This window comes from Filicampus tigris, chromosome 1, assembly GCF_054856515.1.
Source record: "Filicampus tigris isolate MCC_2025a chromosome 1, RoL_Ftig_1.0, whole genome shotgun sequence".
Lineage (NCBI taxonomy): Eukaryota > Metazoa > Chordata > Actinopteri > Syngnathiformes > Syngnathidae > Filicampus > Filicampus tigris.
This window is the reverse complement of record NC_141217.1, coordinates 37,471,597-37,486,785: the sequence shown is the minus strand read 5'-3', so window position 1 is coordinate 37,486,785 and position 15,189 is coordinate 37,471,597. Positions and strand designations below refer to the sequence as shown.

Below are 15,189 nucleotides of genomic sequence, written 5' to 3'. Positions count from 1 at the left end.
TATTTGGGTCGTATGGGAAAAGCGCCCACGCCTACCTCCTTTGTGATTAGAGGTTATTGATGATTGACAGAGTTTTGTCCAATTAAAACTCTTGTTTGAGTGACGCAGTCCGCAGCGGGAACCACAGACCAATCGCGGAGTCAAAGAGGTGGCTCTGTTACTATTTATTGTACTGTTGAGAGGCAGTCTTTGCTTGCCTGACGCAGTTCACCTTCTTCAGTGAAATTCAAGCGTGTCGTCCAAATTATTCTGCAAGCAAGATGTCTAAGTGTGATGTGAGTACCTCGTTCTTTGATATCACACAGAAGGCTAAAAATAGATCTGTTGTCAATCCGTATTTTTTTATGCGTGTTTACTCATTTTAAGTACGTGACACGAACTGCAGCGCCGCCATTTTATAAGAGCCCGATCCGCGTGGGCTATTGTTCTTTCGATTTCGAAATGGCTGTAATTGACGATGTTGACCAATTGTTTCTGCCGTGTCCTAACTAACTACAAGCACTGCAGTTGCACTGGTAAATGTGTTGGCAGTAACGATTCGTCATGGATACATTTGCTTAATGCTACCTTGCCTTCGTAATGGCGGCGATGTCGCCCTCCCCCACCTAGCGCCAGACTGCGACGCGGAGCCTTCGCCGTTTATTCCGTCTTGCTGTTTTTATTCGCTCAAATCAAACCGCGCAGGGGCTCAATGTTACCCTCAGGACGCATCTTGCAGAACGCCGTGGCCATGCAATACGTAGACGCTAATGCCTTAGTGTCTCTATTGTGTAGATTCCTCGTGAACCAGAGCAGCTTCGCAAGCTGTTCATCGGAGGATTGAGCTTCGAGACCACAGACGAAAGCTTGCGGGCCCATTTCGAACAATGGGGTAGTCTTACCGATTGTGTGGTAGGTAAATGAATTGTAATGAATTTGTGCGTGGTTTCACGAGGGTGTATTTTAAACTATCTCTTTTTCCGTGCAGGTCATGAGAGATTCCAATAATAGGAGATCCAGGGGTTTTGGCTTTGTCACCTACTCATCCGTGCAGGAGGTTGATGCTGCTATGTCTGCCCGTCCACATAAGGTGGATGGAAGAGTGGTTGAACCTAAGCGTGCTGTCTCCAGAGAGGTAAAAACTGTAGTGTAACATTGTTTGTGGTTTTGGTGTGGTGGGTGGATGGGGTGAGGATTTGGGTTGATTGATGTCTCCTATTGCAGGATTCAAACCGACCGGGTGCTCATGTAACGGTGAAGAAAATATTTGTTGGGGGTATTAAGGAGGACACTGAGGAACAACACATGCGTGACTATTTCCATCAGTTTGGCAAGATTGAAGTAATTGAAATTATGAATGATCGTAATACCGGAAAGAAGAGAGGCTTTGCTTTTGTGACTTTTGATGACCACGATGCAGTCGACAGGATCGTCAGTAAGTGCAGTTTTCTGCAGCTGATAATGACTATGAAAATGGATGCACACTAATCCTGTTTGTTTTTTGTCTGTGCAGTTCAGAAATATCACACTATTAACTCCCATAACTGCGAAGTCAGAAAGGCCCTCCCACGGCAGGATATGCAGTCTTCTGGAATGCGAGGAGGTACCCACAGCTTCTACAACATGCATCATCTAGGTGTGGTGTGCCTTGCTAACTAACCTATGGGCAATACTTCAACAGGATTCTCAGGTGGACGGAGTGGTGGTGGTGGCGGTGGCGGTGGAAGACCCTATGACTATGACAGAGGTTATAACCAGGGTGAGCACCGTGTGCACCACAGCGAATGTTGTGTGGAGTCCTTTTTGTTAACCTGTTGCTCTCCTTCCAGGCAGCAGGGGTAGATATGGAGACAACCATTACAACGGCAATGATGGTGGTAAGCGTGTAGTTGTTGATTTTAGACTAACCCTAACCCACACAGCTTTCGACTGTACTAAAAAGACAACTTGTTTTAACTTTTTAGGCTATGGCGGTGGCCCTGGGGGTGGATATAACAATGGAGGGAGCCGCGGTTATAACCAGGGCTACAACCAGGGAGGAGGCGGCGGCGGAGGCTATGGTGGAAATAACTACGACAGCAACGGTTACGGTAAGTACTCTTTCTTGTGGAACCTCAATACATTTGGACTGTGAAATTCTAATGTAATGTGTATTGCAGGCCACTGTGGAGGAGGAGGTGGAGGTGGCAACTACAACATGGGTCACTACGATTCCCAGTCCTCGAACTTCGGCCCAATGAAGAACAACTTTGGCGGTGGCGGCGGTGGTGGCAGAAACTATGGTAAGTAGGTAGGTGCAATGTATCCATTATTTGTCATGTATAGGAACTGAATGCGTGGTCATTGTGTTTTAAAGGTGGCTATGGAGGAAGCTCAAACAGTGGGTATGGACGTCAAGGACGGTTTTGAAGTGACACAATTGGTGAGTATTTGATACTGAGGCCTCTTGACTTTCCAGTCTTTGTAGTCACAGGGATTCGTTTTTCAGTGCTCATACTCATTAAAGAAACGAACCAAAAAAAAAAACATCACTGGATCTCAGGTCATATGAAGTCAGTGCACAGTTAACAATGTTGTTCCGTATTGTTCAACAGGGCTGAGTACTTAGGAGAGGAAGTGACAGCAAGAGGAGAGCAAGGAGAGGAAGTGACAGGGCAGCTGCAGGTGTACCTCCTAAATCTGCTCAGCCAATCGTGGCAGATTACTGCTGCTGCAAGAGATGTATACTAGATTTAAAAAAAAAACAAACAAAAAAAACTTGGAGGGTCTCCAATTAAGCGTTTTTGTCTTTTGATTTATTTTTTTTATCTGTTTCTGGAAAGAAAGCATTCCAATGAGGGTTTTATGTAGATATTTTGTCCTTAATCTCTGGTTTTATTTGTAACTGCATCAAAGTTGAGCTGAAATAAACAACCTTTCAGTCTTTTTACAAACTCTTGTTAGCCTTCTTTAGTGGTTTTGGGCGGAGGGATGGTGTAAGAATTGCTGCATACATCTGTGTGGTTTGAGCAGACCCGAATGACTGAGCTCCATGCAGTAGGCCTCGACTGGTTGAGGGATGAGAGGTGCCATGCAAAAAGGGTTGGACGCAGTATGTACAAAATGCCACCCAAGAGTGCAACACAGATCATCTGGGGGATGCTAGCTTACATGCAGTCTTTGAGGCTAGCCATGGAAGCCAGCTGAGGGAGAGAAGTAGCAATCATCGCCAGGATCATTGAAGCAGGGGAGAGTGAGAACAGAAGCCTGAGGCTAGCAAGGCAGCAGCTACCAAAGGCTAAAATGCTGCCTGTAGGTAAGACCAGACTTCTCAACTCCTGATAGTACAACTTGCTTTGTCATGTAGCTGTGGTAGTCAGATGTGGCACAGTAATGATTAAAGTCTTTTCACAAAAATGTTGGTAAATGGGCATCCTAATCATATTTGCATGCTGGGAATCAATTTAAGTGAATGTTGAGGATTTTGACTTTCTATTTCTAATTTCAGGTATCAGACAAGTTTGTGCTCGGCGGACCAACTGCACATAGCCGGCAATGGATAAATCAGGTACAGCAAGTAATGCACAGAAGCCAGAACCGTTTTTATTTGTATTTGCACCAAATTGTACATTGTTTTGAGTTAAAAAAAAATTCAAGATCCATGTATGCCTATATAATTGTTTTTCAATGTGAAAATTGGTCCTGCACCAATTGTTGTGAATTTAAGTGGCCTTAATCAGATTTTTAAAATCCCTTCATAAGCAAAAGTTGATGCTCTGACTTGGTGTTTTTCTTGCAGGGTTCTGGAGAATGACTGGTGCAGAATTATTTTTGAACTTTATTTTTTTAAGAGACCAAAGTTTTTATTTATTTTTTTAAAATAAATTTTATTTTCATAAAGTGGTGTTTTTACTTGTTGAACATGAAATGTACAATACAATGTTTTGAATGGTACAGCTCCATAGGTGGCAACCCGACATGAACAATCATTTCCATACAAATTGGCTGCCACATTTCAGCATTCTTTGTTGTGAGGCACTAAATATGTCTCACCATCTGCCATCTGTTGCAAGTAGTACTCATCTATCGAATAGGGTTGTCCAGTTTCATCTCTCAGGTGAGAGAACACCTCGGCGTAGAGTTCAGTGAGGTGGCACTTGATGTATGTCAAACTGCGCTGGAATTCTAATCTCTGCTGTACCAGGCTGTCTTTCTGAGCTTGCAGCTGACCCAGCTCCCTTTCAAGATGAATGATGCTGTCCAGTTTGCGCTTGCGGCAGTTTTGAGCTGCCACCTTGTTCTTGCCCCTGCGCCTGATGTCCTTGATCAGCGCCAGTTGGGCATCCGTCAGGGTGTACTGCGTTAGGAGCTCGTTGAAGTCATCCACTGGCAGATTGATGATCTTTTCCATGGGGAAGGGGATTTCCAGTGCCATAGCCCGCCTCTCATCCCTGCTCGCTGGTGTCGGGACGCTTCCTTGAGGTTTTGAATGTACGACGTGTTGCCAGCTCCCTCTGCTGGAGAACTGTGAGCTGTAAAGTTCACCCAAAGTCTGATGTTTGGCTGCTCGTAGATTCAGTGTGTTGAACTGTGAATGGCTCAAGTGGTGTTGGCTTGCGAAATACGATGGTTGTGCTCCAGTCTGCAGATAAGAGTCGGACTGGCTCTGGTAATCTGTCGGGTAGTTATGCGCTCTCCTGCCGTGTTCGGCCATGCCTTCTGGTTCCCCATCACTGTATGCAGTCGACACGTCCACGCTCCTGTAACCCGGTACACCGGCGGCAGAGTTTTCCGGTGAGGCCAAAGGTGGACTGGAGCCAAGCGAGAGGCCAGAGTCTGACTCGAGATCATCTGCAGAATGAGCAAATGAACTTTGGCCGTGCGCCGTCCACATCATGTGAGGCCCCGTAGCCCGAGAACGACTGCTGTTGGGCTTTCTGTCGCCTTGACTGCCACCCGATGAGCTCATCTGTTCCGTGAGAACCGCTAGCGAGTGGTGGGCTTGTGATGAGATGGACACCATTCTCTGGTCCAGTTGTGCTCCCGACTGCTCATAGAGGGACACTGCGTGGGTGCCTCGGCGGTGACAGCCTACAGCTTCTTCAGAGTAACCTCCATCATATGCATCGGTCGTGCCCCCCTCAAACGGAGCAGGCTCAGGGTGGCAGTAGGCGCCCATGGAAGTCACTGGCTCAATGCTTTGATATTGTGTTGCTTCATAGGAGCTTTCACCAGATGTCTCTAAGCCCTGCAACAACAATAACAGTCATATAACAATAATGAGGGTTTTGTGAATTTCTGATTCTCTCGCTCTCTCTCTGAGACATACAGAACCATTACAGCTACTGAAATAGTTGCACTGTTTTGCTAATGCGTAATGGTGAATAAAGATAATTCCGTTTAATATGCAAAAATCGTTTGCTTCACTTTCTGCTCCATATGGGTCTGATTTGTGAACCAATGTGCCTGCTTCAGTTTGCTCTTGGTTCTGAATGTGGAGGTTTCAGAATTCAGCTGTTGCTCAGAGATGGGGTGGGATCTATTCTATTGGGATGCACGGTGGTGAGCCACCCCAAAATCCTCAAAATATTTTTGTAATGTAATATAAACCATTTTCCTTATCACCTTTAACCCTTAAGCATAACTATAATAAAAGTACAAAGTGGTGCCTTGACTTATGAGCATCATTACTTCTGCGACTCTGCCCGTAACTCAAACCACTCATATCCCAGATCCTCCCATGTGAAATCAATTAATCGCTTGTGAAGAATGGCAACCGTGGCTGATTAGTAATTCAAATCGTTGCCTGCCACTGTGGGGAACCAACTTCAAGACCATCCTCGTCCAACATCCACCAGACACAAAGCTGTGGTGTCCTTGAGCAAGACAGCCATTCCCCAAACTGATGTTTCAGTAGCCCACCGACTGTGCCCATCGGCTTTTTAATGGCACAATCACTCGTACCTTTCACTTTTTTGGTGGCCATACTGAAGTGAAAAACAGAGAAACCTCAAATATGTGATGCATGCAGCGAATGCTGTTTACCGTGTGTGAGAGAGAGCACAGCTGAGTGTTCTGCATAGTTGTCGGAAAGCATAGTTTCCAAACCCAATCAAATTGTGTCCGAAAAATGTGTTTTGAAAATGATTTATACCATGGCTCCACCTTAATTGCTCATTTGTGCCCCACTGCATTGGAGAGCTGCTCACATATCAAGTATTTGTCTCACATTTGGGATATTCGGCTCCTGCGTACAATTTGAAAATGGTCCTAAAATGTGCCGCGGTGGCTACAATCTTATCAGGAAACTTTTTTTGACCTCTAAGTTTTTGAAAACAGTGTTTTGTTAGGTTTTGCACAATTTGCTGTTTTCTAACAAGGAGACAAATTCAAAGCAGGAATGACCAATGAATGGTGCAATACTTTTCCTGCTTCAATTAGAATTGATTTACGAGCTGTCATCTTCGTCATTCTGTTCACATCGTGAGACAAATATGACACCTAACGATTAATCTGCTCTCAAAGGGGAGTATCCACTGAGCTTAGAGGGTCTCAGTGTGTCGACAGCTGTTTGCAACAGAGAGACTGGTAGAGTCACAGAAAGGCATAGAAGTGGACATCCTCGGAAATGTCGAATGATGACTCAAACACTTGTGAATTTTGTGGATCAGCTTCTTGTTGGACAACAACAAGTTCGGCAAAAAGGACCACAACCGTGAAAAGTTTAAATTATAGATTCCCCTGTCAAGGTTACAGTGCATTTTGGGTTCATCCTGAAACTTCACACAAAACGGAATATCTAAAACTTTTTGAGAGTAGTGTAGTATCCTATCCATAAGAAAACAATGTATTTTCCTAGTAAGAATGAAGACTGACTATGAAGTGGGATAACAGAATGACAGCAAAAGGGATGAAAGTCGTTTCCTTTGAAAATACAAAAATACACCTCAGATAAGGTTGAATCATTTTTTGAAATATTTCTTTTCTCAATCAACACCCAAAGAACTGCCAGATTTCCAATAAATGTACTTTCACCTGGAAGCATTATGCGCCAGCAAAAGCTACATTCAACAAATAAACGTGGCTGTGAAAATGCTACTGCAGATACCTGCAGCTCTGTTATGGCCATCAGTTCCTGCCAAGCTGCGTCCATGTCTGAGTGTTGCGCTCCATGAGGTCGAGCGCTGAGGAAATGAGCAGGGACTCCCCCACACACCCTGCTCGAGGGGCAGGCTAATACCTTGAAACAGATGGGAAATCATTGCATGATGCGGGACGGTGCAAGCCAAAGCTGTCAAGCCAAAGTCGCTGACAAACCTACCTCACAGGTTCTGCTTGGTGGGAACACGTAGTTGGCTGTTGAACACATTTAGGACGCGCTCTTGTTGCAGTAGTTCAGCTCTCATTACATTTCCAGTGATCATCAAGTAATCTGCCTCGATGCATACTACAGCGTTAGGACATGGATAGAGTCAAAAACCTGAAAAGTCAGCAGTGCCATGTCATCACACTTGTACTCTTTATTTTACTCTCTGGGGACAAGGCACGCTAATTTCTGTCCGTTTCATTTCTGTGAAGGCTTTTTGGAACACATTAAGGTTCCCGAACAGTTGACTCCGCCCATCAGCTGTGCCAACCAGTGATAAGGCAATCTGCAGGGAAACAGTGTATTCTGCAAGACTGGCGGAGGTCTGATGGGAGAGTGTGTACGTTTCTTGGAACACTGGCGCTCTTATACACTATCATCTGAATGTTCAATATGTGGAGATTTTTGGTAGTTGCTTTGCAACTTTGCAGAGCCTTGCCAGATAATACTATCTATGTCTACTGTACGTTTGATTAAAACATTTAGTAATAGACCACCACGTTGCCAAAACTGTAGCATTGAAATGACACGCTCACCTATTCAATTGCATGTTGTTAGTACAGTTATATTTGATGATCAGTTGCCGTCGTTGGTCATTTGCTGTCAATATTTAGGTTTCAAATTTGTTGATGCTTTAACGGCTGAATTGTTTGGGCTTTCCTATTTGTACAAAATATGAAACTGGGAAAGCTTCATGGAATGAACTTTGAATATTTCATAGACCACATGACTGGTTGAATAAGAAAGTGAGCAAAATTGTGTTTTAAAATGATGCAATTAGCATTCCTTTATGATAAATAATGATAATGCTGCATATTGCAAAACAGCTTCCACAAAGTCCCTGAAAGTTATGCTGAAACAAATACAAAAGGAATCAGGGTCGCATTGAAATTACTTGGTGGCTCTAATCATTTGTGTAAAAACGGCAATCAATACAAATGACCATGAATTGTGTACGCAAAAGGTCTGGCCATCTCACATCAGGCACTATGTCACATTTATTGTGACTGTTCAACAGAAAGTGTGTCAAATGTGTGAATCTACATACCTGAGCAACATTGCGTTCATGGATGTCTTCAGCTGGTGAACATGTCAGAGGATCAGCACCAACTCGAACTCCTCGTGGCGGTACTTCCTATCCAAACTGTCCGTCTGTCTTTGCTCGACGACAACACCGTGCCACGAGCATAAGTGGGATGGCTCTGAGCACTCAAAGGCAATGTTCGCCTAAAGCACGTCTTGCATCCTTAATAGCACGCTTGCACCCCAACCTCCAAATTTCCCCTTTGCCCACATGACAAACCACAAACCAACAGTCTGGCACGGACCATGTCAATGATTCAGTCACTCAGTCTGCACTCAAGAGAGCTTTGCAAATCCTTCCCAAATATGTGAGCAATAAGACTCCGGCTGATATGATGACAACAAAACTACGACAAAAACAAATGCGACTGAAGAGATATGTCCTTTCGAGTCCTACCAAACGGAAGGTAGGAGTTGTGTGGGGTGGAACACCTGGAGTCAGAAGAAGACTTCTTTGAGCAGGGGTGGGATTGAGACTGAGTTGAGTACAAATGGAATGTACACCCTGAGACAGGTAAGAATGGCCGCATTGTTCCTCAAGCTGGCAGAGCAAGCAAGCATCAAGGAGGGCGAATGAGAGTGAGGAGAAGGGAGAAAATGGGGGACAGCGTGTCTTACAGAGCAACCATTCCAATCCGTCAGCAAAAACAAAACAATAATTTCCCCTCATCACCTCATGAGCCACAGTGCTCTCTCACAGCGTCTGTGGCATTCAGCAGAACTGCACTGTAACAGCGCTCACATGTGATTACGATGGACATGACTAGCGGAGTAGAGGTCAAAACATCTGCCCTGCAATTTAGAGGTTCTGCGTTCAAACCTCCTGTGTGGAGTTTGCAAGGTCTCAGCATGCTTGCAAAGTTTTCTCCAGGTACTCCGGGCATGTTAGGTTCACTGAAAATTCTCAATGGTTCAACTGTTGTTTGCCAATATGAGCCCTGCCAAGTCCGGCGTGTACACCCCCGCTTCTCGTCAAAGTCAGCAGGGATGGGCTCCAGCTCAAACAGAAGGAGGACAAGCCCTCCCGAAAAGAGAGGATGTGTTACAAAGAGTGGATATAAAAAGTCTACACACCCCCGTTCACGTGTCATTTTGTGAGTATAAAAAGACCCGAGACAAACCATTTCATTTTTCATTTTTCTCACCGTTAATGTGATCTATAATCTGCGCAACTCAATTGACAAAAAGAGACACCATCTGTCACAGGCAGTAAAAAAATATGAAGGATTCTGCAATAGAAAGCACAAAAATGTACAGAAAAGTCTACTAGACCAGCATTTGGCTTCATCAGAGGCACTCAAAATGGTGGCAGTTGTCTGCTGACGACCATTTAACACGAGTTTGAATGTGAATGATTAATTATGAACACAGTTATAAGAGGTTATGTACACTTGTGCAACCACATTATCTCGGTTGGTTGATTTTTATTTCACCGCATACTTTTGTGACCACAGCCTGTATGCGGTAACAGCAAATCCAAGGATATTTTAAAACAAGAAATGCTAGAATATGTACTTTCAAAGTCATGACCCAAAGAACAAGATCCTGGTTACAAATGGCTGAAATGCGATTCCTCTGCAGAGTGCCCGGGCTAGCTCTCTCTGAGAGTTCAAGTGAGCTGAACCGCTGTTCTTGCGCATCGAGAGAAGCCAGATGAGGCGGCTCGGGCATCTTGTTAGGATGCTTCCTGGACGCCTCCCTGGTGAGATGTTCCGGGCAAATCCTAGAACATGCTGGAGAAACGTCTGTCCAGCTAGCTTGGGAACACTTCGGGAGGGTTAGGGTTCAGGGCTCCACGAAGAGCTGTACGAAGTGGCTAGGGAGAAGGAGGTCTGGGTTTCCCTGCTTAAGATGCTGCCCCCTCCTCCGACCCGGAAGAGAATTGATGGATGGATGTACTTTAATATTCAAGTACAGATGAAATCTGTTTCTTATTTTCTCAGACTTTCTTGTTTGCTCGCTCATGGTCTTTTATGACAAATACAGAGAAAGTAAACATTGTACTTGATAACATTACAGCAAACTGTAAATGTGTATAAATGCTTCAACATATAAAAAACACAAAGCCTAATATAAAAAAAATAAAATACAACTACTACTACTACTACTAATCACACAAGGAAAGTGGCATATTCGTCCTCTGAAATAAAGTGAAGACATAACTGTTGTGCTTTTTTAAACTTGTTCAAAGCTTTACGATGTAGGCGGCTGACAGAGTCAAGAAAGGTGAACATCTACCAGGAATCAAGGAAGGGACTTCCCAAGTCCTTCCAGCAAGTACTTCCCAGCTTTCCTCGCACCAAGCCCCTGACTCAACCACCAACACCACAAGCCGCCGACACAACCTTATGATTACTGTGACCTCACTCAGCGCTTTTGGATACCGACACATTTCCATGCAGGTCAACGCCCACACTCCGACTTTTTGTTTGTTTGCTTCAATTATTATTATTTTTTTGCATCTGATTTCCCGTTTGTCTGTCAGCTTGTTTTTTCCTCTTTAACATTTGATCTGATTCTGAGAACAAAGAGTGCATGTCTCTTATGTTGATTGAAAATAATTGACTGCAGTACAAATTTGCTGATGAACAACATGCAACGTTTACTGTAGCTTTTTCTGTTTTGTTTCAGAGAATATCTGTCACGCGTGGTTTTCACACATCACAACTCCAGTGGCAGCAAATGAGGAACCTTCGTAGACAGTTCGCCAAATGTCACAAGATAGCCTGCATCGATTTCAATGTGTTTCGATCAAGATAATGGCTTGCAAACTTTTCGATTTCGTAATTATTTTCTTATAGTTGGTTGATCTTATCTACAAATACAGTAACACAATTGTTATGTTTTTGAGTGCTTATACCCAATGGAACTGAAATAAAACGGGCAATATGCTATTTGAGTTTAGACTTTCAGGTTTGATTTAAAAGTCTCCCGCCCAAAAATGCCATTTACGCTTGGGGAATTAATTAGATTTTTTGCAAAGTAGATCAACGGACATCATTGTAAATACGCATGATACCTTGATATCAAGCTGCAATGCATTATCTAATCCGCTAATAATAATAATAATAATGATAATACTAATAACAATAATACCGGTAATAATAATAATAATAATAATAATAAAGCCCTTGACACACCTTGCTTTGTTTTGTCACATTGTCACCTTAGAAGCCACATTATGCCCATGCTGCCATATTTGACAGATGATGTGGTATGCTTTGGATCATGAACTGTCTCCATACTTTTCACTTGCCATTATTCTGATACAAATTGACCTTGGTTTCATCTCAAGTATCGACATTTTTTTTTCTCTGTTAAAGTCGATTCTTGCTTTCCTATTCTTGAATGTTACCATTTCTTTGCATCTAGATTGTAGAGCTTATAATGGTACATTGACCTTTTCCTTGCAGAATATTCTTGACTTCTGGGATGTGTACGTTTTCTTCCCAGAGGAAAGCATCAAGTTGTCGATAAGCATGCTGCATGTTGTTTGAAACTACTATAAATGCCAATGGCCAAGACAGCTGCTTTTCCCTTTTTGATATCTGCAAAGTGCAAACCTCTTGACTTAAAGCTATAAGTTGCGATCATCACATTTCATTTTATTTCATTTCTAAGACATGTTGTTGGTGTATAAAGACAACATCATTAAAAATGTGATCACTGCAAAATTTGACTCAACTTGACTGGGTTGAATTACTAATGGGAAAAAGAATAAATACGTTGCAAATTGCATATTAGGTATTTGTGTCAGTCATAGAATAAGTATAATGCATGTGGAATAATTGTGTGCAGAGATGAAGAGGGAAGGCAGGGAAAGGAGGATGTTGCATACCGGAAGTTCTGCTGAATGCTGATAAAATGAACACTTGACTCGAAGGAAGGGAACTAACCAACTGTTGTGGTTGTGTTGGCTTAAGGTGATGAGAGAGAGGCTAACTTCATTCTATATTTAATATTCTTCCACAACAAGCATAACTGTTTAAATAATCACAAAATACTTGCAGGACCATGTGATTGTTTTAAAGATGTAGTGTATGCAAGATCACACACCATTGTGCAATCACCTTAAATCTGATATATATATTTTTTAAATCCACGCATTCATAAGAATATCCATCCATTTTGCGAATCGCTTATCCTCCTTACTAGGGTCGCGGGCGTGCCGGAGCAAATGTTAAATTGACATTATGTATACTGTATTTTCCTTCATCAGCGGGTGCAGGTAGATTTTTTGACCTTGCGGCCCAGCTTTTCCTGTCCAGAGTGGCTCAGGGCTGAGCAACAAATTCTAATTTGTCTTGACTTTTATTATGTCTATTTGTCTGTCCGCTGGTCGCACAGTCCATCTCCACAGCCGCAGGTTGCATCAGCTTCTCCGCTATGGTGAACGCTTCATGTCGTACTCGGAGCAACACGTCCGGTTACGCGGGCGCTGGCTTGCAAAGCACTTTTCCAGCTGATAAGTCGGAGTCACCATGGACTTTTTCTGAAGCTGCAGCCTACTGTCTTTTCTCTCTCAGGGATTCAACAGACTTTCCTCCAAGTGTTGAATGTTTGCAGAAGTTTTGAAGTTCTTCAGCACTTAGTGCTGTTGTTAATCCACACTTTACAGACACAGACTAGGCTCTCAGATCTGCCTTGTTACCTCTGTTCACAAAGACGTATTTAATGAAGTCACGGTTGCACGTGTTTTTGCCTTTGGTGTGGTTTGGTATCACCTAGGACTGATTTCCATTTATCGTATTTAAATACTTGAGGTTTCTTCTACTAGTACTTTTATGTAGAGGCAAATAACAGTCTGACACTTTATTGACACTTAGTGGCAGGAAGCTGAATTGTAACTGATCATCTCCTTGGCGACAGCAACAACTACAGTAATTTATATTTGTGTAATTGGTCAGAGAGTTGCTCTGAGACACTCTCGGCCCACAGGCGCACATTTTGAAAGCTAAATTTGAAATCCATGGTTTAACTCACAGGTGTCAAACTCAAGGCCCGGGGGCCAGATCTGGCCCGCCACATCATTTTTGGTGGCCCACGAAAGCAAATCATGTGTGTCAACATCCATGATTCTTGTCCAAATCCGTACCAAATTTCAAATTGTCTTTTGTAATGAATGATAACTGAGATATTGCAAGCATTTTTTGGTTACCAAACCCATTTTCAAAGTAACTTCACGAACACGAACTTCAAATTGAAGTCGAACAAACTATTATCCTAGACTTTTGATTTCAGAACTTGTCATGAATTTGTTGTTTATATGTAATGATAGGACAGAGTGCTTAAACATTTCTATGCTTTCTTAGTCATACCGGCCCCCTGAGAGAAACCTTAACAACAATGTGGTCCGTGCCAAAAATGAGTTTGACGCCCCTGGTTTAACTTTATAAACATTGTGAACAATCATGGTTACCCGCAATGTTGTTTTGACTTCAAATACATATGTGTTCTCTACAATTAAACAATGCTGTTGCCTTCACCACAATATACAGCTATGTTTGTGTTTTTTTTGTTTTTTTGTTTTTCTTAAACTCTGAACTGAAAATATCTTAGTCAAGCCAAACTGTGATGTCATTTATAGACCGAGATAGAGGGAAAATCCCATTGGCCTGGTTTTCCCAATGCTTCCCAGAAGAGGGAGGTAGGATAATTGGAGTTGGTTGAATGTAGGAGGGTAAAAAAAAAAAAAAAAAAGAAAGAAAGAAAGAAACCCAAAGTGATCCACATGTAAACTTTCCACGCACAAAAATGTCCCTGTCCTATTTGGAAATTGAAAACATGCCAGCGATGAACCTTTGTGTTGAAATCATTGTATTGTTGAAAATATTTTAGCTTTTACCATTGTTGCACATCTACAGAATTGTATTACACTCACACAAAGGCCATGTGAGGATGCACTGCTGTTAATTTTCACAATGTTATCTTACTCACTTGTCTCTCTTTCATCCCTGTTATTTATCAACACAACAGCTCTCTATTTCACGACCTTTGTTGAGTCAAAGCACATATTTTACCGTAGAAAAAAGGTAAATCTCATAGCACACCACCAAACAAACAAACAAACAAACAAACAAACAAACAAACAAACAAACATACAAAAAAACAAATAAACAAATAAACAAACAAGTAACAAACAAAAAGGTCTGTACTGTTTATAGAAATAAAGAGGACCTTGTCTCAATTTACTCACAATTTCGGGCCTGTTTATCTGAACACCAACTCACTAATCTGTTGTATAAATGGCAGCACAGTTAATTGTACTCTCTGCCATCCAGTGGAAGGAAGGCCATTTAATTGTTCTGCCTGTCCTTAACTGTAATTCGCTGGCACAGATAGATGAAAAAAATACATTATTGCAGTAAATAAATAATAATTTTCAGACAAAATAAGTGAAAATGAATACGGCACAGTGGTTGGGAATCCTTGCAGTGACTTGTTTATCAATTGACTTGGGATCCATTTTGAGTGCTGATTTATAATTGGAAAAGACTCTTATTTCACATCGTAAGCCAAAACCTGCCCCATATGAAAAATAGATTTCCTATGCGTACAGTTAATCAAATGTTATCAGGCTGAACAAGAGAGGCTATTTCAAACCATCAACCAGGCTAATGTCCTGAATGAGCATCTACTTTGATGAAGGCGTGTCTATTTGTTGCCAAAAGTGGCCAAATGACGAACCCATAACGTGATGATGTCATTGCGTAAATCATTACGTAACTACAAGGTGGCGTTACATGATTTAGTATAAAAAGGATTAGAAAATATATTTTGTG

General features: G+C 42.4%; 2 protein-coding genes and 1 long non-coding RNA gene across 6 annotated transcripts; 2 read left to right on the top strand and 1 right to left on the bottom strand.

The window, feature by feature from the left end:
• The first annotated feature begins 108 nt into the window (after positions 1–108).
• On the top strand, positions 109–2,912 carry LOC147153945 (heterogeneous nuclear ribonucleoprotein A1-like). Its single transcript, XM_086038226.1, has 11 exons — positions 109–275; positions 775–891; positions 968–1,114; positions 1,204–1,414; positions 1,493–1,582; positions 1,661–1,738; positions 1,809–1,856; positions 1,944–2,069; positions 2,139–2,261; positions 2,336–2,401; positions 2,574–2,912. Exons 1-10 carry the CDS (start codon positions 261–263, stop codon positions 2,386–2,388), a joined length of 1,008 nt encoding a protein of 335 aa, XP_085894352.1. The 5' UTR covers positions 109–260; the 3' UTR covers positions 2,389–2,401; positions 2,574–2,912.
• A 483-nt stretch (positions 2,913–3,395) lies between these two features.
• nfe2 (nuclear factor, erythroid 2) lies at positions 3,396–8,546 on the bottom strand. Of its 4 annotated transcripts, none has more exons than XM_086038195.1 (4): positions 8,373–8,546; positions 7,280–7,438; positions 7,067–7,198; positions 3,396–5,206 (listed from the first exon to the last, which is right to left on the bottom strand). In XM_086038195.1, exons 2-4 carry the CDS (start codon positions 7,325–7,327, stop codon positions 3,974–3,976), a joined length of 1,413 nt encoding a protein of 470 aa, XP_085894321.1. In that variant the 5' UTR covers positions 7,328–7,438; positions 8,373–8,546; the 3' UTR covers positions 3,396–3,973. The 4 variants fall into 4 exon arrangements, with proteins under 4 accessions (XP_085894321.1, XP_085894339.1, XP_085894331.1 ...); XM_086038213.1 differs by having other exon boundaries at positions 7,280–7,390; XM_086038186.1 differs by having other exon boundaries at positions 3,397–5,206; positions 7,280–7,405.
• A 792-nt stretch (positions 8,547–9,338) lies between these two features.
• Positions 9,339–11,933, top strand: LOC147153943 (uncharacterized). Its single transcript, XR_015088630.1, has 2 exons — positions 9,339–9,501; positions 10,599–11,933. It is a non-coding gene; the product is annotated as an uncharacterized LOC147153943 (long non-coding RNA).
• Positions 11,934–15,189: the final 3,256 nt, after the last annotated feature.

What these genes read in the sequence shown, in the direction of transcription:
- LOC147153945 (XM_086038226.1), top strand. An exon ending in TTACAACGGCAATGATGGTG is followed by an intron (nt 1,857 to 1,943) that starts GTAAGCGTGTAG and finishes TTAACTTTTTAG; the next exon opens with GCTATGGCGGTGGCCCTGGG. An exon ending in CTACGACAGCAACGGTTACG is followed by an intron (nt 2,070 to 2,138) that starts GTAAGTACTCTT and finishes TGTGTATTGCAG; the next exon opens with GCCACTGTGGAGGAGGAGGT.
- nfe2 (XM_086038195.1), bottom strand. Translation starts at nt 7,327, where the DNA reads ATGTGTTCAACAGCCAACTACGTGTTCCCACCAAGCAGAACCTGTGAG. An exon ending in CACCAAGCAGAACCTGTGAG is followed by an intron (nt 7,199 to 7,279) that starts GTAGGTTTGTCA and finishes ATCTGTTTCAAG; the next exon opens with GTATTAGCCTGCCCCTCGAG. An exon ending in TGGCCATAACAGAGCTGCAG is followed by an intron (nt 5,207 to 7,066) that starts GTATCTGCAGTA and finishes TTGTTGTTGCAG; the next exon opens with GGCTTAGAGACATCTGGTGA.